This window comes from Geotrypetes seraphini, chromosome 2, assembly GCF_902459505.1.
Source record: "Geotrypetes seraphini chromosome 2, aGeoSer1.1, whole genome shotgun sequence".
Lineage (NCBI taxonomy): Eukaryota > Metazoa > Chordata > Amphibia > Gymnophiona > Dermophiidae > Geotrypetes > Geotrypetes seraphini.
This window is the reverse complement of record NC_047085.1, coordinates 394467761-394494698: the sequence shown is the minus strand read 5'-3', so window position 1 is coordinate 394494698 and position 26938 is coordinate 394467761. Positions and strand designations below refer to the sequence as shown.

General features: G+C 45.2%; 1 protein-coding gene across 9 annotated transcripts in view; it reads left to right on the top strand.

The window, feature by feature from the left end:
- The window catches only part of STK31 (serine/threonine kinase 31), a 620303-nt gene that overhangs the window by 133813 nt on the left and 459552 nt on the right, over nt 1-26938 (top strand). For all 9 annotated transcript variants that reach the window (XM_033930854.1, XM_033930858.1, XM_033930859.1 and 6 more), the window contains one exon: nt 2234-2332. In XM_033930854.1, coding sequence (XP_033786745.1) covers nt 2234-2332 — 99 coding nt within the window. The remainder of the gene's footprint in view (nt 1-2233; nt 2333-26938) is intronic.

Below are 26938 nucleotides of genomic sequence, written 5' to 3'. Positions count from 1 at the left end.
GAGTCACAGCCCATAAAGCAGAGCAATGGCAGCTTCAGTAGCTTTCCTCAGATTTGCACCTATTGAGGAAATTTGCAAAGCTGCTACTTAGTCCTCGGTTCATACTTTCACTTCTCACTATTGTCTCGATATTGTCTCGATGTTTTCTCCAGACGGGATGGCCATTTTGGCCAGAGAGGATTACAAAATTTATTCTCCTAATTTGCCAACGCTCCAACCATCCCAGTCTGGTTAGCTTGGAGGTCACCCATATGTGAGAATAGGCTGCCTGCTTGTCCTGGGATAAAGCACAGTTACTTACTGTAACAGGTGTTATCCAGGGACAGCAGGCAGATATTCTCACAACCCACCCACCTCCCCTGGTTGGCTTTCTCTGCTAGCTATCTTAACTGAGGAGACGCACCCTACGCTTGGCGAGAAGGCACTCGCACATGCACGGTGCGGCCGACTCGAAACTTCTAGTTTCTACAAGAAAGTCTGCCTGTGAGCTTCCGCATCTGGGCTCAGTCATTGACATCAGCCATATGTGAGAATAGCTGCCTGCTGTCCCTGGATAACACCTGTTACGGTAAGTAACTGTGCTGTCTGTGGTATAGGCTCTGGGATCTGTCCTTGGGGGTGGGGGGGGGGGTATAATTGTGTAATAGCTATTGTGGGATTTTGTTTGTGTAGGCTTGTTTCATTGAGTGTGTTTTGCTTTTCTTTCTGGTTGTCATGCTTTTCATATGCTTTACTCTTATGTACTTTGCACCAGTCTTGTTTTTCTATGGTGCTGTTTTCTGTTCTTTTTTCAATGTATAAATAAAAAGCTTTTATTTTAAATCGCGAATAACTGAAACCGTGGATTTGGAGGGAGAAGTGTACATTCAATTTTGGTTTCTATCTCAAAAAAGATATAGCGGCATTAGAAGAAGTTATAAAAAAAAAAAAAAAAAAAAGCGACCAAGATGATAGAGGGGATGGAACTTCAGCTTGGAAAAGAGATGGCTGAGGAGGAGATATGATTGAAGTCTTCAAAATCCAGAGTGGTGTAGAACGAGTACAAGTAGATTGATATTTTTATTTTTACTGCATCAGGATTTATAAAGGGGACACTCGAAGTTAAGAGTAATACTTTTGAAACCAATAAGGGGAAATAGTTAAGCTCTGGAATGCATTGCCAGAGGATGTGAGCAGTTAATGTAGCTAGTTTTATAAAAGGTTTGGACAAATTCTTAAAGTCCATAGTCTGCTGTTGAGAAAGACATAGGAGAAGTCATTGCTTGCCCTGGAATGCTGCTATTAATTGGGTTTTTGCCAGGTACTTGTGACTTGGATTAGCCTCTGTGAAGATGGAATACTGGGCTAGATGGACTATTGGTCTGACTCAGTAAGACTATTCTTTTTTTTTTTCCTATTTAAAATTTTTATTAAAGTCTTCAATAAAGTACAAAACAGCACAAAAAGGATAGCAGTACAATGGTAAATACAATATAAAACAGTAATAAAACAATCTGCAAATCCAAAAATCTCTCAAATGTAGCTCTCAGAACCCCACACCTGCACCAAGATATCCATGCACAATTTGCAAACAGTAACCTACCCAAAACCCCACAGTACAAAACATGTCCTGTTGATTCTGCAGTAAGACTATTCTTATGTACTTGGAAGTCAATTTCCCAATGTCTTATATAATTGAAATTCATTACAATCACCATATTAAGTGTAGACAAACCAAGTTTGTTTCCAAACACGTGTGATAAATGAAGTGTTAAGTAATCATCATCTAATACTTGTTAGATCATGATATCTGTTGTAGTTTCAATATGCATCTCTTTTTTAGTTTTAAACTTTTGAGTGAAGTCATTTTTATGTGATCAGGGAACTGGCTTTTAGCACAGCCTCCGACTTTGAAAGCCTGTGGTCCACTCTGATTTGTCTGTTTAGGCTTGTACATGTGGCCCTTTAAGAAACCTATGCTTCATTGATACTGCTTTCAAGACTTTACTTCATTACTTTCCATGTCTCCTCATTAGTGCCTAGGTGATAGTAGTCCCAAGGGCAGATTTGCAGTCCTTTTAAGAATAGTTTTACAGTAATTTTAGTAATGCACAGCAGTCATTTTCTAATGATAACTTAAAAAATATATTGCTACATGTATGGCATTGATTAAATAACAGTAGATGTTCTTTTGTAAACTGAAAGTAATTGTCATGCAAATCTTTTTGAATGTTTGGTGCTTTTCTCTGTGTAGAACATTGAAAGAAACCGTGATATCTCAGAGATGACAAGGGAGTTGGCAAGAATTTGCCCAACAATGAACCCAGTCTTTGGTAATCCTGATCTTTTTAAGGTGAGCTCCCTCTACAGAATGAGCAGCTATACAGGTTCTGCTTCACAGTTGCATTTTCATTTTATCCTTCCTTTTGGTTTAGTTCTGGAGCAATGTTAATTTGATTTGCTTTCTCAGTTTAAAGAGAGTTCTTATAGAATCCCATTCTATTCCTGGACCAAGTGAGTTGTGTAAGCTTTGTAAACCTTTCATTCCCCAGTTAGCCTATTTGTATTCAGTTCGTTGCTTTATCTTGGTTCTCTTACCCTATCTGTTTTATTTTATCGCATTTTAACTTTTGCCCTTGATTTTATTCATAAAGTAACTGTTATAGGGAGACATAAATATTCCGTCTTCAGTTTCTCCTTTCTCCCCTCAGCACCGCCTCCCAGAAAATCAGTTTTAACCTATAAGCCAGACAGAGGGAGCATGTCTCTTCTGCTCGTGTTTATTTTTCTTTAATATCACAATTTTTTTTCATGTTTTTTCGCTGTGTTTGCTACAGTTCTTCAGTGTCCCCTGCGGGGAATGTCTTGTGCTGTGGGAGATCATAGACTTTTGCAAAGTCTGCTTCCAAGAGGGTCAATTACTTGACAGTATGCCCTCCTCCTTCCCCCTGACAGCTTGCTCCTTTGTTCCAGGACTCACCCCAGGTCCATTCTCTAGTGGGTGAGCAAAGGCTGCATGGCTCTTTGGGATCGGAGCCGATTGCGTCACTCCCTATATTTGCTTCGGCACTTGTCTGGTGGTGGTCTCTGGCCATTGATTTCGGCTTTGGGGGGGGTCAGTTAGAAGAGCCAGAATCCAGTGCACTGACTTGTTGAGGCAGATGATCTCCCTTTGGGCTGTTCCAGCTACCTTTCCTGCAGTCTTTTAGCACAATGTGGTCTTTTAGCACCATGTAAATACTGAGCTGACAGGCTGTGTCAGAGATTTCCGTGTATTGGTGGGGGAGGGGGGGTGGTCCTGTGTTTTTCCCAAGCTGTTTGGTTTTGAAAATTTCACAGGGGCAATTTTGGATTTTTTATTTTCCTGATTTGAATTTAAGATTATTTTTTAAACTTCCAAACATCTTTTTTGAAAGATAACTACTCATATGGACTCCCAAGGGCAGGATTCTTCAGGTTCATGCTCCATTTGCGGTGGATGGATGTCCGGTGAGTGGCTGTGTTCAACATGCGCTGTGGCACGAGGGGGGGGGGCAAAATTTCATCGGCCCAGCTTCCCTCGACCTCAGATGGTGGTCCTACAGCCCAGCATGCCAAGGGGCACTCGAAAAAGTTGAAAGCGGCCCATGAGGACAGCACAACTGCAGCTCTCTCCAGGGATTCAAGACAAAGTTAGACAATTTCCTGCTGAACCAGAACGTACGCAGGTAAGGCTAGACTCAGGACACTGGTCTTTGACCTAAGGGCCGCCGCGTAAGTGGACTGCTGGGCACGGCAGACCAATGGTCTGACCCAGCAACGGCAATTGTTATGTTCTTAATTTGGAGTCCAAAGCTTGCAAGTCTTAGGGTTCTAAGAAGGATCTGCAGAGGGCGGCTCCTGTCCCAGAGGATAGCTTTTTGTCTGATTTTATTAATGTTATATCAAGTTTATTTAGCTAAGAAAATGGCACCTTCCACACCTGTTCCAGTGCTTGCGTTGGTACTGGGAGTCGCTTCTCCATAGGAGAGGAGGCCCCAAGCCCCTTCCTCCCTTTACATCTTCCACGATTACGCCGGTGGTCAACCCGCATTCTCTGGATGCTTTAACCATGCTTTTAATCATGTAGGCTGGAACTACTATGGTGGGGGATATTGCTACTCTTGTGGATTTCCAGGACCAGGATCCTGGTGGTCTTCCTGTTATGGTGGAGGATCCTGAGTTGCGGAGATTTTTTAAACCCACAAACATGGTTGATTTGATCTGAGCTCCTCAGGTCCTGCTGCTGCTGCTGCATATTGCTTGCTGTTGAATAAGGAAACGGAAAGGGAATGAGGACTTGTAATCAGTGTTCCCGCTAAGCTGCGTTGGCCTGCGCTCACGCACAAAATATTACATCGCAGCGCAAAGTTTCTCTTCACAGCGCACACACGCGTCGGTAAGGTAAGGGGACGCATTGGGGGGATTGCACTTCCCCACAATTGCCATGCTTCGGTTCCTCTTCTTCCTTCCTTCCTCCCCCCCCCCCCGCGGGACCCTGCGGCACCATCAACTCTTACTCCCTCTAATGTCGGCCCTGCAGCTCCAGACTTCCTCGCACCTTCTCCCCTCCCCCTTTGGATCGCTATTATTTTAAATGTTATAGCCGCGGAGCTGTATCCATCAGTGGAGATGTCTAACCTCGGCCTGCCCCGGAACTCTTACTGCAACAGTGACTTCCTGTTCCTGCCTAGACGGGCGTCTGCTGCAGTAAGAGTTCCGGGGCAGGCCGAGGTTAGACATCTCCACTGATGGATACAGCTCCGCGGCTATAACATTTAAAATAATAGCGATCCAAAGGGGGAGGGGAGAAGGTGCGAGGAAGTCTGGAGCTGCAGGGCCGACATTAGAGGGAGTAAGAGTTGATGGTGCCGCAGGGTCCCGCGGGGGGGGGGGGGGGGGGGAGGAAGGAAGGAAGAAGAGGAACCGAAGCATGGCAATTGTGGGGAAGTGCAGAGCTGCAGGGAAGAGTGTTGCGGTACCCAGCTGGAGGGAGAAGGAAGATGAGGGAGGGAATTAAAGGAGATGCCAGGGCTTGGAGCATAGGAGGAAGGTATGCCAGTCTAAGGGAAAAGGAAGGGGGAGATGTGAGAGCATGGAGGGGGAACGAAAGATGGAAGAAAAGGAAAGGAGAGAGATGCCAGAGAATCAGGGAAGGGGAGATACCAGACTATGAGGAGAGGTGTGGGAGAGGGAAGGCGAGGAGAGAGATGCCAGACCAATGGGGTGAAAGGAGAGATGGAAGGGGGAGGCATACAGTTTCTGGAAGGGGCATAGAAGGAGAGAAGATGCCATATAGGGGAAGAGAGACGGCAGACAGTGGATGGAAGGAAGAGAGTTACAAGAAGATGAGGAAAGGAGAAACCACAGAAGACAAAGGTAGAAAAAAATTTCTATTTATTTATTGCTTTAGGAGACATGTGTCACTGTTTCTGTGAAGCATTGTATGCAGAGTCCAGCTTCTTGCTGGTTCAATTTAACCTTTGTCTATGTATTTTTATTTTATCCCCCCTTTTACAAAACTGTGAAGCGTTTTTAGCACCAGCCTTGGTGGTAGCAGCTCTGATGCTCAGAATTTTATGAGCATCAGAGCTGTTACCTCCGTAGCTAAAATCCACACTACAGTTTTGTAAAAGAGGGAGGGGTTAGTTTGTGATTACATATTCCTTACTAGGCGAAGGTGTTTTCTGTGTTCTGTGTGTTCGAAAGACATGGTTTTCTGTTAGGATTGACGGTGTAGGATTGATCTGTGCTGGTCTGGCTTGTTTAGTTTTACAATGGGTGTATTGATGTACTGCTCACTGCAATATGTAAGATGCTGCCTTTTCCTAGGTACTCATGTGTGACGTGTGGTTTGTTACTAAAAATCATGTTTTTCTTACAGATGGGGGGGGGTGCCAAAAAATGATGGGCCCCGGATGTTACATATGCTAGGTACGCCACTGTATGTAAAGATACCAGAAAGCTGGCGTAGCAAAAACTTCTAAGTTTTGAGTATTTAACCCTCCCACAATCTCACGGGCACTCGTTTCAAGTTTATTGAGATTTTGATTTAAACGCAATATCAAATATTTTCAATGCGTATAACAAAAATAAATTTGGGGAAATAAATAAAACCATTTGAACCAGTGTTCCCGCTAAGCTGCGCTGGCGTGCGCTGGCGCACAAAATATTACATCGCAGCGCACACGTTTCTCGTCACAGCGCACGATCGGAAGAGGCGTACGGCAGATGGCAGGGCGGCGAGAGGAGAATCGGGCGAGTTGGCTCATAACTTGCTGGCGCCCGATATTTTTGGCTCACGGTGAAAAAAGTTTGCTCACAACACCCGCCCGCTTAGAGGGAACACTGCTTGTAATACTGCCTTTTGGTTGCTTTGGCATCTCAAAGCTGACATTCAAAATGGTGGGTACTGGAGGATTAAGTGACTTGCCCGGGGTCACAAGAAGCTGCTTCGGGATTTGATCTCGTAACCTTTGGGTGCAGAGGCAGCAACTCAACCAGAGAGCAAAACTCTGCCTCTTTCCTGGACCATCTGCTATTGCTAAAATGTTCACAGAAAATCTGAGAAGCACCTGAGGGTACCTTAAAATGTGCTTGGATCATGTCTTGGCTGTATGCCTTGGCTGACGCTTTAAATCAGCGTTTTGCATTCCAGAGGGTGGATTCTTCAGTGGCTCAGGTGACTAAGTGTGCTTCTCTTCTGAGTGATGGAGGTGTCGTCTTGAAGGATTCTCAGGACCGTGGGCTTGACTTTGTCCTTAAGTACCTTTTTGATTTAGCGGCAGGGGGTCTTTGGGTGGCTGCCATCTCTTCTTTTGTGGCTAGAGCTTTCAGTTCTAAGCGTTGCCATGACCCACCGAAGCTTAGGTTGTCACAGGATAAGCAGGAAGCATATTCTCATGAATGGGTGTTGTCACCGACAGAGCCCTGGTATGGACCACTTCAAAAGTGCATCGCCACTTTAAGTGTTTAGAGAGTTTGCGATAGCCCAAACCCTGCATGCGCAAGTGCTTTCCCGCCCAACATAGGACATGCGATCTCTCAGTTTTAGTTTCCGTGGAGCTAAGAAGTCATTCATCAACAGCCGTTGATATTTTTTCGCTGCCTTCTTTCTCACGCTGCTTATTTTCTGACTTTTTTGTCAGTGTTTGTTTTCTTCCTTTCCTTTTTATTAAAAAAAAATATATATATATTTTTTTTAACTTTCTCGCTTTCACGGGTTCGGCCTGGCTGTTCCACCCCTCAAGCCTCGATCTTCGATTTTGCCGAGGCCATTTTTCCCACCTCTCAAGCCTCGACCTTCGATTTTGCCGAAGCCATTTTTCCCTCAATGTCCCATCCTCAAACGGGTTTTAAGAAATGCGGACGTTGTACTCGCCCTATTTCTATAACAGATCTGCATCGCTGGTGTCTCCAGTGTCTGGGGCCAAAACACAGGGCAGAATCTTTTACTCGTTCCCCCCCTCCAGAAGAGGACCCTTAAAAATTGTCAGATTCAGCAACATCTCCTCTTCAGTCCAGTTATGGAGGGTGATTCGACACCAGTACCGGCATCGGGGTCTGCACTGAAATCGACACCACAGCATTCGACATCGATGGAATCATCTTTGGTGTCGCATGCAGTGGGTAAGTCGTAAAAGAAGCCTTCCCTCACCCCTTCGGGTCCTCGGGTCACTTCAGCAGTGAGCCAAGTCCTGCAGACCTCGAGGAGACCCAAGTAGCGCTCCTATTGTGGTGAATGCCTCAATATCGGCCTCTTCATCGTTGGGGCGCAGAACCGCACTGATTGTACTGGCAAAAAAGCCAGCGGTACCATGCACGCTTTCAAGCAGCAAATTAAAGAACTGCTGTGGGATGAGTTAAGGGAGCAGTTATAGCTCTTGCTCCCTGTTATGGCAATGCCGGCTCCTCCAGTGGCAGTAACAGTCAGGTCTGAGTCTTTGATATCGGCACTGACATTTGAAAACTCAGCACCGACATTGCAAAAATCTTTATCAGTGCCTCCTGGGTTGGTTAGAGGATCGATGTTGGAGACAGCTCGGCACTGTTCTTCTTCGCAAACATCTCCCGAGGCTGTGTCAGTCAAATCAGGTAAGGTCTTGAAGAAAATGAAACATCTTGAACCATCAACACCCAGTGCTCGACATCGCCTTCCACAAACACGAGATTCTGATCTCTGGGGTGATTCTGAGGAGCCTCTTCTTTCTGATGATGACATCTCTTCAGATGAAGATTCTTAATTACCATCTTCTCAAGACCCCATTCCTAAAACGAACAAGTCTTCTTTTTCTAAATTTTTGAAAGACATGTCTGAAACTCTTTCCATACTCCTGGAAGCCGATTCCAAAAAATCTAAGCAATTTTTGGATGCCTTGGATTATAAGCAGCAGGAGTTTCTCAAGCTCCCCCTCCATGACATCTTGAGGGAGACCTTTTACAAAAATTTAGAAACTCCTTTGACCATCCCTAGGGCTCCTCGCAAAGTTGATTCGCTCTACAGGGTAGTTCCCATACCAGGTTTTGACAAGTCTCAGCTACCCCATGAGTCTCTTTTGGTGGAGTCAACCCTTAAAAAATCTACAGGAGCCAGTGTATATGCTTCTATACCTTCTGGTAGAGAGGGTAAGACAATGGACCACTTTGGCAAACGACTATCAAAATGCCATGCTTGCCGACCGGTCCGGTAACTATGCTTTTCATTTTTCATTCTACTTAAAGCACTTAATCAAGTTGCCGCTTTTCAAGAATACTTGCCTGATCGCAAATTGCCTGTATTTCAACGTTACATCTCTGACTTGCTCCAGCTGAGCAAATATATAGTTCGTTCTACATGTGATACTTTTGAGATAATCTTGCGTGCTGCGGCTATGTCTATGGCTATGTGATGCCTAGCCTGGCTTAGGGTATCGGAACTTGATGTAAACAATCAGGATTGGCTCGCTAATGCTACTTGTTTGGGTGATGAACTTTTTAGGATTTCTTTAGATACAACCACCCAAAAGTTATCGGCCCATGAAACCAGGTGGGATACTTTAGTGAATACCAAGAAGAAACCTCCACCAGCTCCGTCCTTTCCAGCAGCAATCTTCATATCAACATCGTTGTGCTGCAAAACCTATGCCTCCACTTCAGTCTCAACCTAGGAGGTAGAGATAGCAACAACCTCGCCAACAACAGCAAAAACAACAAGCTGTACCACCTAAATCTGCTCAGCATTTTTGACCTGTTTTTCAGGAGCATAGTCAATATCACTATTTCCCAAACATTGCCTCAGCCCATCGGAGGTAATCAGTTTTTCATCAGTCTTTGGGAACTCATAACATCAGACCTCTGGGTCCTCAACATCATTTGTCAGGGTTGCTCTCTCAATTTTCTGATTCCACCACCAGAAAACCCTCCAAGAGAGTCTTCTGTGGACTGCACAGTCCTCTCTTCTTCTGCAGGAGGTTCAATCCCTTCTCCTGCTGAATGCCATCAAGGAAGTTTCTCTCAATCAGCAGAAGCAGGGAATCAACTCCCGTTACTTCTTAGTTCCCAAGAAGACCGATGGACTGAGATCCATCCTGGATCTCAGAGCTCTCAACAAATTTCTAGTCAAGTAGAAATTCAGTATGCTTTCACTCGCCCTGCTGTATCCTCTCCTCAATCAGAATGACTGGCTATGCTCCCTGGATCTCAAAGAAGCTTATACACATATCCCAATTTGTCTGGCTTCCAGGAAATTTCTTCATTTTCAAATCAATCGCTGTCATTACCAATATAAAGTACTTTCCTTTGGCCTGACATCTTCTCCCAGAGTCTTCATGAAGTGCCTGATTGTGGTGGTCGCATCTCTCCAATCACACGGCCTTCAAGTCTTTCCTTACCTGGATGACTGGTTGATCATGGCTGTTTCATCTCAGAAAGTGGTCCTAGCAACATCTCGGACCATTTCTTTTCTCCAGGTTCTAGGATTCGAAGTCAACTTTCCCAAATCACATCTCATTTCCACTTAATGTCTGCAGTTCATTGGGGCAATCCTGAACACCACTCTCATAGAGAGCGTTTCTTCCTCCAGATTGCCTTCAGGCTCTCATCCATCTGTGTCAGTAAATACTTCGTCTTCAAACCGTCTCTGCCAGAAACATGATGGTTCTTCTAGGCCACATGGCTTCGACTGCCCATGTCACACACTGGCAAGACTGCATCTTTGCACCCCTCAGTGGATCCTTTCTTCCCCGTGGTCTCAAGCGATGGATCGTCTCTCGGCATTTCTTCTGGATTCGCTTCAATGGTAGATGACCTCTTCTAATCGCTCCAGAGGTCTCCTTTTTCACTTGCCCCCTCATCACAAGGTCATCACGACGGATGCATCCCCTTATGCTTGGAGGGCTCATATGGATGGATCTTCAGACTCAAGGTCTTTGGACGCCAGGGAACAGAAATTTCACATCAATTTCCTAGAACTCAGAGCGATGTTATATACCCTGAAGGCTTTCATAATCTTCTTTGCCCTCAAGTTCTCCTCCTTTACACGGACAATCAAGTAGCAATGTACTACATAAATAAGCAAGGAGGCACGGGCTCTCTCCTGTTGTGTTAAGAGGCCCAAAAATCTGGACTTGGGCGACAGCTCGCAATCTCTTCTTGAAGGCTGTCTACATTCAGGGGGAGAAGCATTCCCTAGCAGACAACGTCAGAAGAATTCTTCAGCCTTGCAAATGGACTCTCGACTCTACAACTCTCCAGTCCATCTATGCTCAATGGGGCACTCCTCAAGTGGACTTGTTTGCGGCTCCTCACAACCACCAGTTGCCCCAGTTTTGCTCCAGACTTTAATCTCCTCTCCGTCTGGCAACGAATGCTTTTCTTCTGGATTGGACGGGTCTGTTTCTATATGCATTCCCTCCACTTCCTCTCATGTTGAGAACTTTGTTCAAACTCAAGAAAGAAGCAGCCACCATGATTTTCATTGCTCCACGGTGGCCCAGGCAACATTGGTTCTCCCTTCTACTTCAACTCGGTTCCAGGGAACCCAAAGAAGGGCATAGCAACCAGAACACGGGAAGTCATCATGCCATTGTATCGAGCGATGGTGCGTCCACATCTGGAATACTGCGTTCAGTATTGGTCGCCGCACCTCAAGAAGGACATGGCGGTACTTGAGAGAGTCCAAAGGAGAGCAACGAAATTGGTAAGAGGGCTGGAACACTGCTCATACGCCGAGAGGCTGGATAGGCTGGGGCTCTTCTCTCTGGAGAAAAGGAGGCTCAGGGGAGATATGATAGAGACCTTCAAGATCATGAGGGGCATAGAGAAGGTGGATAGGGACAGATTCTTCAGACTGAAGGGGACAGCAAATACGAGGGGGCATTCTGAGAAACTGAAGGGAGACAGGTTCAAAACAAATGCAAGGAAGTTTTTCTTCACCCAAAGTGTCGTGGACACTTGGAATGCGCTACCGGAGGAAGTGATCAGGCAGAATATGGTACGAGGATTCAAACAGGGATTGGATGGATTCCTGAGGGATAAAGGGATCGTGGGATACTGAGGGAGGAGCTGGGATGTAACACAAGTATAGGAAGTTAATCAGGTAATGAGTATAAACTAACCTGGTCGTGCATGTGCAAGACCGGAGGGCTAGGACTTCGATAGGAAGGCAGGACTTAAATGGGAAACCAAGGTGGCAAGGGAGCCCCTTCTGATGATTCAGACAGGTCTTGACCTGTTTTGGGCCGCCGCGGGAGCGGACTGCTGAGCGAGATGGACCTGTGGTCTGACCCGGCGGAGGCACTGCTTATGTTCTTATGTTCCAATATTTCCTACTCATCTCACTCAGAATCAGGAATCACTTCTACATCCCAACCTGCAATCACTGCACCTGACAGCTTGGTTTTTCTTGAGCTGAATCCATCTCACTTACATATTTTGCAGGCTGTTTGTCAAATTCTTGATGTGTTCAGGAAACCAGCCACTCAGTAATGTTATCAGTAAAAGTGGACTAGGTTTTCTTCCTGGTGTCTTCTTCATCATCATGATACAACTTCTTTAGCAGTGGAATTGGTGTTGGATTATCTTCTTCATCTGTCTGACTCTGGTCTCAAGTCTATATCTATCAGAGTCCATCTCAGTGCTATTACAATGTTTCACATGCCAGTCGAGGGAAAACCTCTGACTGCTCATCCTTTGGTCTTCTGGTTTATGAAAGGACTTGTCAATGTAAAACTGCCTCTCAAACCTCCATGAGTTGTCTGGGACCTTAATATGGTCCTTTCCAGTTTGATGAAGCCATCATTTGAACCAATGGCCACAGCTCATCTCAAGTTTCTTACCTGGAAAGTTGATTTCCTTACTGCTCTCACCTCTGCTAGGAGGGTCAGTGAGTTACAAACATTAGTAGCAGATCCACCCTTCACGGTTTTTCATCATGACAAGGTGGTTCTCCGTACACATCCAAAGTTTCTTCCAAAAGTTGTCACTGAATTTCATCTCAGTCAATTGTTCTACCAGTGTTTTTTTCCTAAGCCTCATTCTCATGCTGGAGAAACTGCTTTGAATACTTTGGACTGTAAATGAGCTTTAGCCTACTACACTGACCGGACAAAGCCACATCGAATATCTCCCCAACTGTTCATCTCCTTAGATCCAAACAAGTTGGGGCATCCTATATCCAAGAGAACAACTGGTTGGCTGTGTGCATCTCATTCTGTTATGCTCAGACTGGACTGGCACTGGAGAGTCGTGTCACAGCCCACAAAATTAGAGCTATAGCAGCTTCTGTTGCTTTCCGTAGATCTACACCCACTGAGGAAATCTGTAAAGCTGCCAACTGGTCCTCAGTTCATACATTCACTTCTCACTACTGTTTGGAGTCTTTCTCCAGGCGGGATGGGCACTTCAGCCAATCTGTATTACAGAATTAATTTTCTTAGGCCAACACTCCCACCATCCCATCTCTGTTAGCTTGGAGGTCACCCATTCGTGAGAATATGCTGCCTGCTTGTCCTGGGATAAAGCACAGTTACTTACTGTAACAGGTGTTATCCAGGGACAGTAGGCCGATATTCTCATATTCCACCCACCTCCTCGGGTAGGCTTCTTAGCTGGCTTATCTTAACCGAGGGACCACACACCTTATGTCGGTCGAGAAGGCACTCGTGCATGCGCGGTTCGGGCTATTGCAAACTTTCTAAACAATTAAAATGGCGATGCACTTTTGAAGTGGTCTGTACCGGGGCTCCATCGGTGACGTCACCCATTTGTGAGAATATCTGTCTGCTGTTTCTGGATAACACCTGTTACGTTAAGTAACTGTGCTTTTCCGTCTCCCCCCAAAAAACCCTGACAGTAAGGAGTGAAGGGTGCGCAGATCTTTCTGTAATGAGGATACAGAAATTGTCTGGAGGACATAGAGCCACTTGGGAAACAAAATCATACGGAAAAGATGAATACGGCCCATCAAAGATAAAGGTAAGCCCTTCCATCACTCCAGTTTAGAACGCTTCTCAGCCAACAACTTATCATTATTGATCCGATACAATCGGGACACATCCATAGATAACTGAATATCTAACGACATGAACCTTCCGCCCATTTCAAAGGAAAATCCATATCCCAAGTCCCTCGCAAGGAAGGCGAAGAAGCCAAAGCCCAAAAAGTCACCATACTTCCACAGACTGTCCAACAAAATTGGTAAGGATCTATATGGGTGAGAAAGAGAAAAGCTATTAAGTCATCCGCGAATGCCGCTATCTTAAAATGACTAGCCCCCAAAGGTAACCCGTTATTATCCCAGGACAAGCAGAGAGCATATTCTCAACATGTGGGTGATGTCATCCATAGAGCCCTGTAGCAGACAACTCATAAGCAGACTTGCAAACCTTTTCAAGTTCTACAAGCGAGTGCTGCACCGCGTATGCGTGAGTGCCTTCCCGCTCAAGTTAGAGCATGCGTCTCCTCAGCATCTCCTCAGTTCTTAGTTTTCCATGGAGCCAAGAAGCCCTATTTTCTACAGCTCTGCCGTTTTCTAGTTGTCTTCTTGCACCGCGGCTTTCTTTGTTTTTTTTATTTCTTTTACAAGTTGCGGTGCATCTTTATTTATTTTTAAAAAATCTTTAAATTTTTTTCCTCTGGTTTTCATCCAGCGGGCCTTTGGCGTAGGCCCTGCCGCCAGCCCCCATTCGGCTTCGGCTATATTTTTCGTCTATGTCCCAGCCTCTTACCGGGTTTAAAAGGTGTAGCCAGTGTGGCCATTTCTTTGTCGACCCCTATCATTGGTGTATACTGTGCTTAGGACCCAAATATTGTCCTGAGTCCGGCCCACGCTGTGCTACCCTTCAGAAACGAGCCCTTCGCAGACATGCCAAAATTCTTGAGCTTTTTGGCCCTATGGAGCAATTGACCTCAGCCTCGATTCCAGTGGCGGCCTCATCTTCCAAGACCTCGACCTCGAGCAAGTCGCCCTCGTCTTCAAAGGCCTCGTCTGCTGTGCCTCTTAAGATCTCGCCCTAAGACAAGTCTCCTATTCCTTCTACAGGTACACTGCCTGAGAAGGCAGCGTACCTGTAGCATACCAGGCAATCCAGACAACGAGTGCAGTCGTGCCGGCCTCTGAGATCTCCATCCAAGCGTGCCTCCAAACATAGGGAATACTCATCTTCGAGGTCGCCCTCAATGGAGCGCACTGCTGCACTTATTAGACCAGATCCATTGGTCTCGGTGCCTGTCTTCGAAGACATGCTGAAAGCCACATTGACCATGCAGATTACCTTGGTCTTGGCTCAGCTTGCTCCTGCCTTGACCCTGCTTCCTGTGAGCCAGCCTGAGCGTCCAGTGACTCCTCGCCTCATCCTTCCTGGTCCGAGTCTCCAGCTACTCATCCTGTTCGTGAAGAGGTAGACAAACCTTGATCGAAACATCAATCGAGGCATACCTCGTCCTCAAGGCACCTGACTTAGAAAAAGAATAAAGAGTCTCCTCGTAAGAGTAGAGTTTCCTCAGAGGGGTAAAGAGTCTCCTATGCCTCGATTGTCGAGGCCCATCGAGATCCCTTCGAAGCCTAGGCATAGGTCTCGACCTCCGAAGTCTTCAACGCCTCCTGGTTCTCCACCTCGAGACACGTCCAGGTCGAGGACTCCTCCCTCGAGTATGAGGCACGAGTCGAGGCTCTGAATTCCTCGTACTCCTGGGACTTCTCCATCGAGGCTTCTGAAACGGAAGCACTCTCTGACTCCGCCTATATCACACAGCGGAGCTTCTTCTGTGACTCTTACGTTGGATACAGATATGCCTTCTCAATACTCCATCTTACTAAGCGGCTCCTAGGTCTCGCTCCACTTTGCCTCCTGAGGAGACTTCGACTTCAAAATCAACATCTTTTTCAAGATTCATATTTGATATGAGTAAGGCTCTTCAGATTGATCTTCAGTCTGAGTCTAAATATACTCCTAAATATTTGGCTGAAATGGAGTTACCTCATCCTCTAATGAACACCATGAAGCTTCCCATGAATCATGTGTTGAAACAAACATTTCTCAGGAATCTTGAGACTCCTTATTCAATCCTGGCTATTCCCTCTAAAATGTAATCTCGTTACAATACGGCTCCTTGCAAGGGGTTTGAGAAGCCATAATTGTCTCACCAATCCTTGGTGGTGGAATCATCTCTTAAAAAATCTAATCCCACCAAGGCCAATGCTGCAGTACCTCCAGGCAGAGAGGGACGCACCATGGATAAATTTGGATGCCGTCTTTATCAAAATTCCATGATGGCGAATAGAATCCTGAATTAGAACTTCATCTTCTTACTTAAAATACTGCATTAAAACCATGCCCTACTTTTTTCCTGAATTGGCTGTGCATCGCCTGCCTGCGTTTCAACAACTTCAGCAGACCCTTTTACAAATACATCTTTCATGCTCCAAGCCACTTATGATGTGTTTGAGATGTCCTCTAGGGCAGGGGTAGGGAACTCCGGTCCTCGAGAGCCGTTTCCAGGATTTCCCCAATGAATATGCATGAGATCTATTTGCATGTAATGCTTTCAATGCATATTCATTGGGGAAATCCTGAAAACCCGACTGGAATACGGCTCTCGAGGACCAGAGTTCCCTATCCCTGCTCTAGGGTAACTATCTTTGCTGTGGCAATGTGCAGTCTGGCTTGGCTACGCATTGTGGACATGGATCCCAACTTACAAGACCGTCTAGCTAATTTACCTTGCCAAGGTAATGAGCTTTATCCCAGGACAAGCAGGCAGCATATTCTTAACGTATGGGTGACGTCACCGACGGAGCCCCGGTACGGACCTTTTTAACTAGAAAGTTCTAGTTGGCCGCACCGCGCATGCGCGGGTGCCTTCCCGCCCGACGGAGGAGTGCGTGGTCTCCAGTTTCTTCGTTTCCGCGGAGCGAAGAAGACGCATGTGCTTTCAACGGCTGTTGAAAACTCTATTTTTGCCTTCCCGCTCGCGATTTTTTGATTCCTTTTGATTTTATATTTTGTCTTTCGACTTTAATTTCCTTTAAAAAAAACTCGTGTTTTTTCTTTTGTTTTTTGCAGCCGGCCCCGGCGGGGCCTGTTGTAATCATACAAGCCTCCGGGTTTGATTTCGCGGAGGCCGTGTTTCCCTTCATGCCCCCCCAACCGGGCTTCAAGAAGTGCCAGCGGTGTGCACGCCCGATCTCTCTAACTGACCACACAATTGGTGCCTTCAGTGTTTGGGTCCAGAGCATCGGGCTGACACCTGCACCCGCTGTGCAACTCTAAAGAAACGCACTCTTAAGAACCGGCAAATCCAACAGAATATCCTTTTCGGCACCGGTTCTGCCATGGATCAGGCCCCGACGTCGACGGCACCGCCTAAATCGGCACCGACCACATCGACACCGCCTGATCCTTCTTCGGGGTCGATAGCGCCAGGTAAGCCGGCTAAGAAGCCTTCCACTTCCCTAGAGCGCCCTCCAAGTACAGCGGCGACTCCGGTCCTTCCGGCGTCCCGCCGATCCTGCAAACGCTCCGCTCCGATCTCGGTGAGTGCCTCGTCATCGGCCTCCTCATCGCTGGAGCGTCGAGCAGCACCTATGGTACCGAAGAAAACTAAAACGGTACCGGTGCCCCCATTGGAAGACCGCATCTCGGCCATCCTCCAGGACAAATTACAGGAGCAGCTACAAAAGCAACTCCAACAGCTCCTTCCGACTATACTGGCACCGCTCCTTACGGTACCAGACCGGCCCGAGCCTCGCACCATTCCTTCGGTGTCCACCCCCTCGGTACCGATGAACACTTATCTGCACAACCTGAACTCCAGACTTGTTCTGCAGAGGACCCTTCCCGGGCCCAAGATCGACGCCGGTCGTCTCGGGACCGGGATCGGCACCATTCCTCCCGGGACAGGGATCGACGCCGGTCTTCATCCCCCGGCACCGTATCCATGCGATCTGGCAAGTCCCTTTCTAAAACCCACCATACTGAGCCGGCTATCAGGGACCCAGACTTATGGGAGCAATCCCCACTCGGTACCGAGGAGGATGCCTCTTCTACTGATGAGGAACCCTCCATGGCTGAAACCACTTCCAAGCCTGAGCAATCCTCCTTCACGAAATTCCTTCGGGAGATGTCTGCGGCTCTCTCAATACCACTTGAGTCCGACTCTAAGAAGTCCCAGGCCTTTTTAGATGCCTTGGACTTCGACCAACCTCCCAAGGAATTTCTCAAACTGCCCGTACATGATATCCTACGGGAAATGTTTTATAAAAATTTGGAAAATCCCCTTACTGTTCCGGGTGCCCCCAAAAAACTGGACAATTTATACCGGGTCATCCCTATTCCGGGATTTGATAAACCCCAATTGCCCCATGAGAGCCTCCTTGTAGAGTCCACTCTCAAAAAATCCCAGGGTTCCAGTGTCTACGCCTCCACCCCTCCTGGCAGAGAAGGGAAGACAATGGACAAATTTGGAAAGCGCCTGTACCAGAATGCCATGCTGGCTAACAGGGCGAACAATTACACCTTTCATTTTTCATTTTATATGAAACACCTAGTCCAACAACTTTCTGCTCTACAAAAATATGTTCCTGAGCGTAAGGTCCCACTCTTCCAACAACAGATTTCCAACCTCCTCCAGCTCAGGAAATTCATGGTGCGCTCGATTTACGATTCCTTCGAGCTCACTTCTCGAGCTTCTGCACTGGCAGTGGCCATGCGACGCCTAGCCTGGCTGAGAGTGTCTGACCTTGATGTGAACCACCAAGACCGCCTCGCCAACGCACCCTGCCTTGGGGATGAACTTTTTGGGGAGTCTCTAGACTCCACAACACAAAAGCTTTCGGCTCATGAGACCAGATGGGACACCCTCATTAAGCCTAAAAAGAAGACTCCACCTGCGCGACCATACAGGCCTCAGTCCTCTTATCAACGTCGATTCTCTGCCAGACCGCTGAATCCTCCTCAGCAGCAATCTCGCCGTCCTCGCCAACAACAGCACACTCAGGCTCGCTCTCAGTCTCACCAGGCGACCAAGCCTCTCCCTCAGACTAAACCTCCTCAGCCCTTTTGACTCCTTTCTCCAGGGCATAGCCAGTCTCCACCCTTCGATGCCTCTTCCTCAACCTATCGGAGGCCGCCTCACCATCTTTCTCCAACGCTGGGAGGCCATCACATCAGACCTGTGGGTTCTCAACATCATCCGTCACGGATACTCACTGAGGTTCCAGACTCTTCCCATAGATCATCCTCCCGTAGAGTCTGCTTCTCACTCCTCCCAAACTCCACTCCTCCTCAGGGAGGTCCAATCCCTTCTCCTCCTCAATGCCATCGAAGAAGTTCCACTGGACCAAAGAGGTCAGGGATTTTACTCCCGCTACTTCCTGGTCCCCAAGAAAACGGGAGATCTTCGTCCTATCCTCGACCTCAGGAACCTCAACAAGTGTTTGGTCAAGGAGAAGTTCAGAATGCTCTCCCTTGCCACGCTTTATCCTCTTCTATCTCAGCACGACTGGCTATGTTCCCTGGACCTCAAAGAGGCCTACACTCACATTCCAATCCATCAGGCTTCACGTCGCTACCTCCGATTCCAGATACAGAATCACCACTATCAGTACAAGGTGTTGCCCTTTGGTCTCGCATCATCACCCAGGGTGTTCACCAAGTGCCTGATTGTGGTAGCGGCCTTTCTCAGGTCCCACAACCTACAAGTGTTCCCCTACTTGGACGACTGGTTGGTGAAAGCAACTACGTCCCCACTTGTGCTGCAAGCCACTCATCACACCATCTCTTTCCTCCATCTCTTGGGGTTCGAGATCAATTATCCCAAGTCACATCTGCTTCCCACGCAGCGCCTTCAGTTCATCGGAGCAGTTCTCGATACCAATCAGATGAGGGCGTTTCTTCCTGCCGATCGGCACCGGACTCTGCTTCACCTCTGCCGGCAGGTGCTCCTCCATCCATCCATCCCTGCTCGCCAGATGATGGTCCTTCTGGGCCACATGGCCTCGACAGTCCATGTGATTCCTCTGGCACGACCCCACCTCAGGATACCTCAATGGACCCTTGCCAACCAATGGTCCCAGACCACGAATCTTCTTTCTCATCCCATCTCTGTGACATCGTCTCTTCAGCAATCTCTTCAAGGTGGTTGAACTCCTCAAATCTTTCCAAGGGCCTCCTCTTTCATCCGCCCCCTCATTCCATGATCATAACCACAGATGCCTCCCCCTATGCATGGGGGGCTCACATGGGGGATCTCCGCACCCAGGGACTCTGGACCCTTCAGGAGCGTCGACATCACATCAATTTCCTGGAGCTCAGAGCCATGTTTTATGCCCTGCAGGCCTTCCAGCACCTCCTCTACCCTCAGGTTCTTCTCCTGTGCACGGACAACCAAGTCGCCATGTGCTACATAAACAAACAAGGCGGCACCGGATCTCGTCTCCTTTGTCAGGAGGCCCTCCGTATCTGGACCTGGGCCACGGCCCGCAATCTTTACCTCAAGGCTGTCTATATCCAGGGCGAACAGAACTCCCTGGCCGACCAACTCAGCCGCATCCTTCAACCTCACGAGTGGATTCTGGACCCTCCCACACTCCACTCCATCTTTGCTCGCTGGGGCACTCCGCAGGTGGATCTTTTTGCAGCTCCTCACAACCATCAGCTACCCCAGTTCTGTTCCAGACTCTTCTCTCCGCATTGTCTGGCCCCGGATGCATTCCTGCTCGACTGGACGGATCGGTTCCTCTATGCCTTTCCTCCACTGCCTCTGATGTTGCGGACCTTATTCAAGCTCCGCAAGGACAGGGCCACCATGATTCTCATCGCTCCCCGGTGGCCCCGACAACACTGGTTCTCCCTCCTGCTTCAGCTCAGCTCCAGGGAGCCCATTCCTCTTCCTGTGTTTCCTACTCTTCTTACACAGCAGCATCAGTCTCTACAACATCCCAATCTGTCTTCACTCCACCTGACAGCTTGGTTTCTCTCGGGCTGACCTCTCCAGGGAATCTGTCTCAGCCTGTCCGTCGCATTTTGGATGCCTCCAGGAAACCTGCCACTCTCCAATGTTACCATCAGAAGTGGACCCGGTTCTCCTCTTGGTGTCTCCTGCACCATCACAATCCCACCTCATTGGCGGTGGAGACCGTACTGGACTATTTGCTCTCTCTGTCCAATGCTGGCCTCAAGTCTACCTCAATCAGAGTTCACCTCAGTGCCATCACTGCTTTTCATGAGCCTATCCTCGGAAAACCTCTCACGGCTCATCCTCTGGTTTCCCGGTTCATGAGAGGCCTCTTCAACATCAAACCACCTCTACAGCCTCCTCCTGTCGTCTGGGACCTAAATGTGGTTTTGTCAGCCCTCATGAAACCTCCCTTTGAGCCTCTTGCTACTACTTCGCTCAAATTTCTCACATGAAAGGTGCTTTTCCTCATTGCCATCACCTCTGCCAGGAGGGTCAGTGAACTGCATGCACTGGTCGCTGATCCACCGTTCACTGTTTTTCACCATGACAAGGTGGTTCTGCGTACCCATCCTAAATTCCTTCCCAAGGTGGTTTCGGCTTTTCACCTCAACCAATCTATTGTATTGCCTGTCTTCTTCCCGAAACCCCATTCTCATCCTGGAGAACAGGCGTTACACACACTGGATTGCAAACGTGCCCTTGCTTACTACCTTGACCGTACCAGGGCTCACCGTTCCTCTCCTCAACTTTTTCTGACCTTCGATCCCAACCGCCTGGGTCGTCCTGTCTCTAAACGAACGCTGTCCAATTGGCTTGCTGCCTGTATTGCGTTCTGTTATGCTCGGGCCGGCCTGTCGCTGGAAGGAGCTGTCACGGCCCACAGGGTCAGAGCCATGGCTGCTTCTGTGGCTTTCCTCCGTTCCACGCCTATTGAGGAAATCTGCAAGGCGGCCACTTGGTCTTCAGTTCACACGTTCACTACTCACTACTGTCTGGATACCTTTTCCAGACGGGATGGACACTTCGGCCAATCTGTGTTACAAAATTTATTTTCCTAATGGCCAACCATCCCCCCTCCCTCTCTGTTAGCTTGGAGGTCACCCATACGTTAAGAATATGCTGCCTGCTTGTCCTGGGATAAAGCACAGTTACTTACCGTAACAGGTGTTATCCAGGGACAGCAGGCAGATATTCTTACGACCCACCCACCTCCCCGGGTTGGCTTCTTAGCTGGCTTATCTTAACTGGAGACCACGCACTCCTCCGTCGGGCGGGAAGGCACCCGCGCATGCGCGGTGCGGCCAACTAGAACTTTCTAGTTAAAAAGGTCCGTACCGGGGCTCCGTCGGTGACGTCACCCATACGTTAAGAATATCTGCCTGCTGTCCCTGGATAACACCTGTTACGGTAAGTAACTGTGCTTTTTGACGATTCCATCGAGGCTGCTACCAAGCGTCAGTCTGAACATGAGCGTCATTTGCCTCTTTGGTTTGGCCTAAGGCTAAAACTCCAACTGCTAAGTGTAAGGTTAGACGCCCCCAAAATGTAAGGTTTAGAGGGGTTATATTGAAGCAGCCATACAAACGCCAGGTCCTAGATTCAATACTCTCACAGAAGATTCATTAGGAAGTAAAATCACTCACAAAGACCACTAAGAATGCTTGCATAAAGAATAGATATATTGTGCAGAGAAATAAGCTTAATATTACAGAAAAGCAAGATTTATAAAGATACGTCAAGCATTACAATAAATACAGAGACTGCTTCTGTGCTCTTGTGAATGAGAGAGAAAAACAGCTTCCTGAATAGGTGTTGTGAGGACAAAGAAAGGGAGAGAGAGGTAGAGAGAGAAAGGGGGATGGGGAGGTTGATGTTCCAAGCTTTGGGTTCCAGAGAGTGAAAGAGCGAGTGTTGCAGAGAAGAGGCTTTTATAGCTTGGAATCTTATTCTAAATATAGAAACTATTGTATTTCCCAGTATCTTTCTGTTTATAATTTGTAAACTGTTTGAAACAATGGGTAGTTTAATTGATAAGGAAGGTGTGATACTTGCAGGCATGGTAGATGGGATTAGTCTCTGGCTTCTTTGTCCCATTCAAGTAACCTATCTTCTTGATAAACAATCCAGTCTGGCTGAATGCTTAATGTATGTGAATTTTGTGCAGGAGCACTTAGGGTCTATCTGCATCAACATTCTAGAGTCAGATTGATATAATGTCCCTTAGGCCTTTGCTGATATTGGTTAGGTCAACTGAAAATGCTGCCTAAATGTAGCTTAATTAGGGGTTATATTATTCAGAAAAGGATTTATATCAATTCAGTACATACATTTCTGACATAATTTTTTAAATACATTCAGTACAGAATTATGGCTTGGCACACGCAGCAGATGGAAGTGTAGTCACGCTGCTCCGGTATATCAGGCAACAAATTGAGAATTAAAAATATATTCCGTCTTCTTTTGGGCTCCTAACCTCAATATTCTTCTGGTGGAAGATGGCTAGTACGCGGCAATAAAAAATAGATGCAGCGTTTGTGGTGGCGGGCATGGCAAAACGGAAGAGGAGGAGCTGGACAAGAAAGAAGTTATGGCAGAGCTCAGGAAAATACAGAGGATGATACAAAGTAATGCAGACAGCATACAGGAAGTAAAGGAGGAGGTGGTGCACACAAACAGGCAGATGGAGGTGGCCAATCAGCGCATGGCTGTACTGGAAACTAAAATGGAGCAGTTAGAGATAACGGCTGCACAGTGCAAGGAAGATAATAAAACCATTAAAGCCCTTCAAAAGCAGCTTGAAGATTATGAGAACCGCGGGCACAAAAAGAATGTGAAAATAATTGGATTAGCAGAGAATTTGGAGGGGGGGGGAAATCCTATTCAGTTTTTAGAAACTTTACTACCTAAGTTATTACAGTTGAGCTCAAAATTCCCCCTGGAAATTGAAAGAGCTCATAGAATTCCATCTCAATGGTCCACTGCTCAAGCAAAGCCCAGGCCACTTATTTTCAAGTTACTGAGATTCCAGCAAGCTTTTGAAATTTTGAGCATGGCTAAAGCGGATAAAAATCTTAACTACAAGGGGGTCTAAACTAGAGAATGACACGGTGACAAAATTCGTCGCCGTTCCCGTCCCCGCGGATAACTGCAGGAAACCATCGTCATGTCATCCTTTAAAGAGAGAGGGAAGAATCAGAGTATGAATGGCCACAACCACTGACCCTCAAGCTTTGCGTTGAAGAATGCTGGTGTAGAAGGACTGAAATATACACTAAAAAATGACATGGGATTATTTCCTGGGGTCATCCACGGGTGATGAATTTTGTCACCGTGTCATTCTCTAGTCTAAACTACTTTTCTTGCCAGATTTTGCTAAGAGCACTGCTGCTACAAGGCAGCAATTTCTGCAGCTTAGACCTCAGCTGAGAGAAAAAGGCTATAAATATGGACTGTACTATCCTGCTAAGATGAGAGTTACTACTGGAAATAAATCTGTATACTTTGAAGATCCGGAGAAATTAAAGGATTTTTTGATTACTTCAGAGCCAATGGTTACTTAAAGGATCATTTAATATGAGAAGAAAAGAAGAAGAGGAGTACAGTTTATGTTTGTCCTATTAATGTTTTGGGAGTTCTTTGTTTTTGTGTTTGTTTTCTTTTGTCTTTTTACATTGGTGTATGGGATGGATGGAATGAGTTTGAAGGTAGTTGAATGAAAATGAATTAATAGCATGAATGGATTTATTTTTGTTAAGATGAAATATTATATGTTTTTAATGTTCCTGATATATTTAACTCATTTCTTTTATTGATCTTTTTAAAGGGGATGCTATGGATTTATTATACCATGGATAGATTGAGCTTTGATGATAGTTGAATGACCACTAAGTTAATAGTATGAATGGATTTTTGCTTGTTAGGATGAAATATTATATGGTTTTAATGATCCTGATGTATTGCAATTTGATCTAAACTTCTCTCTTTGATTGCTGTAATAATTAACATATTAGTTATGATTGCAAACTATTACGTTGCATATATTATGAATTTATTTTAATGATCTTTTTAAAGGGGATGCCATGAATTTATTATACAATGGGTGGATTGAGATTTAAAGGTAGTTGAATGACAATAAGTTTTAGCATGAATGAATTTCTGCTTGTTAAAATGAATTATTATATGGTTTAATGGTCCTGATGGATTGACATTTGATCTAAAAATTTTCTCTTTGATTGCTGTAATAAATTACATATTAGTTCTGATTGTAAAATATTAAGTTTGCATATATGAGGAATTTATTTTAATGATCTTTTTAAAGGGGATGCTATGAATATATTATACATTAGATGGAATTAATTTTGGAAGATAATTGAATAACAATATAGTTAATAGCATGAATGAATTTCTGCTTGTTAAGATGAAATATTATATGGTTTTAATGGTCCTGATTTATTGACATAAGATCTAAAAATTCTTTCTTTGATTGCTGCAAAACTTTACATATTAGTAAATTACATTATTGATGTTTTAGGGTTTTATTGAATTAATCTCATTTTATTATTTTATAAGAAGATGGATTTGTTTATTATGTTGCCTGGGGGGGTATTGTGATTATATGTCCTATGCGTGTTGCAAGACAATCATTTTTAGGGGGTGGTTTGGGAGGGTTGAAGAGTGGGGATTTTGTTGGATTCAGGGGTAATGAAATTGTAATTGCTGGGGGGGTATTGCATCAATTCAATTTATTATTAAATTCATTAGGTGTGGAGGTGTCTGGTCATTTCAATATTAACAAATTTATATATTATTGTTGGTTTCTATATGAGATGTTAGATGGAGATTAAGATTTTTTCCTTAAATGTCAATGGCCTAAATCATCCCATCAAAAGGAGGAAAATGTTAGCTTTCCTTCAGAAGCAAAATGCTGATGTATATTTTATACAAGAGTCTCATCTGTCTTTAACAGAATCTAGGAAACTGAAAGGAGGTTGGATTTCTAATTGTTTTTTTGCTCCAGCAGTGGGGAAAAAGGGGTTGCTATTTTGGTTAATAGAAAATGTTTAGCTGATTTTCAAATGATTGCTTCGGATCCTTTAGGACGTTGGGTTCATGTTAAAAGATTATGGGAAATACTACCCTGGATTTATTCAATGTGTACGTTCCAAATTCGAATCAAATGAAATTTTTTAAACGTATACAACAGTTGTTACTACCACTGGCTGCTTCTAATTTAGTAGTGGCTGGAGATTTCAATGCTGTAATGGATCCAATTGTTGATAAAAGACCAAGTAAAATTATAAAATCATTAGGGCTAGATAATTTAATACAATCTTGTGATCTCATTGATATATGGCATATTCTTCATTTTAATGATCAAGAATTTTCCTTTTGTTCACAGGTCCACAACTCCTTTTCTAGAATTGATTATATTTTTGTTTCTAATACTATAGTTCAACGTGTGATTAAAGCCATTATAGATCCTATTATTTTATGTGATCATGGTGGAGTGTGGATCGAGTTGCAATCTGATGAACCAGTTGGTTCTAAACCAGTTTGGAGGATTTCCAAATTTCTTGAGAATTTTAAATTGAAAATGATTGAATTCTTTCAAATTAACACCTCTGCAACCATAAGTATTGAAACATGGGATGCATTTAAGGCAACTATGAGGGGTAATATTATTTCTTATTCGGCATATATTAAAAAGCAACTCAAACAACAATTTTCTGTCTTAGAGAATGAAATAAAACTATTGGAAAATCAATTAATTAAAAGATGGGAGCAACAAACTTTGCAAAGTTTATTAAGAGCAAAAGCCAAATATGAGATATCTTTTCAATTTGTAAGGAAAGATTTGTTTTATCAGCAAACTCAGTATTATGGTAATTCTAATAGGGCTGGAAGATTACTTGCAAATTTTCTCAAAGCAAAAAAGAGGAAATCTAAAATTATAGCAATTAAAGATAAACATGGAGGTTTGCATACTAAAATTGAGCATATTTTGCAGCAATTTTTTTACTTTTTATAAAGATTTGTATTCTTCTGAGTCTTATGGAAATAGTAAACAGGATGGTTTGGAATTTTTAAAATTTACTTAATGGACCGAGGATTCCTGATCATATAAAAAGAAGTTTAGAAGAACCTATATCTTTAAAAGAATTAGAAATAGCGTTGAAATCTTAGAGTTGATTCCGCTCCAGGTGGTGATGGATATACTGCTGAGTTTTATAAATCATTTCAAATTACCCTTTTGCCATATTTGTTAAATTTATATCATTATCAACTGAATAGAGGTTGTATTACAGGTACTATGGCTGATCATTGATTATTGTTTTGCCAAAACCAAACAAAGATTCTACTTTGGTTTCAAATTACAGGCCTATTTCATTAATAAATGTGGATGGAAAACTTATTGCTAAAGTATTGGCTTTGCGTTTGGCTAAAGCTCTCCCTTTTATTATAGACACTCACCAAACGGGATTCGTTGCAAAGAGACATTCTTCTA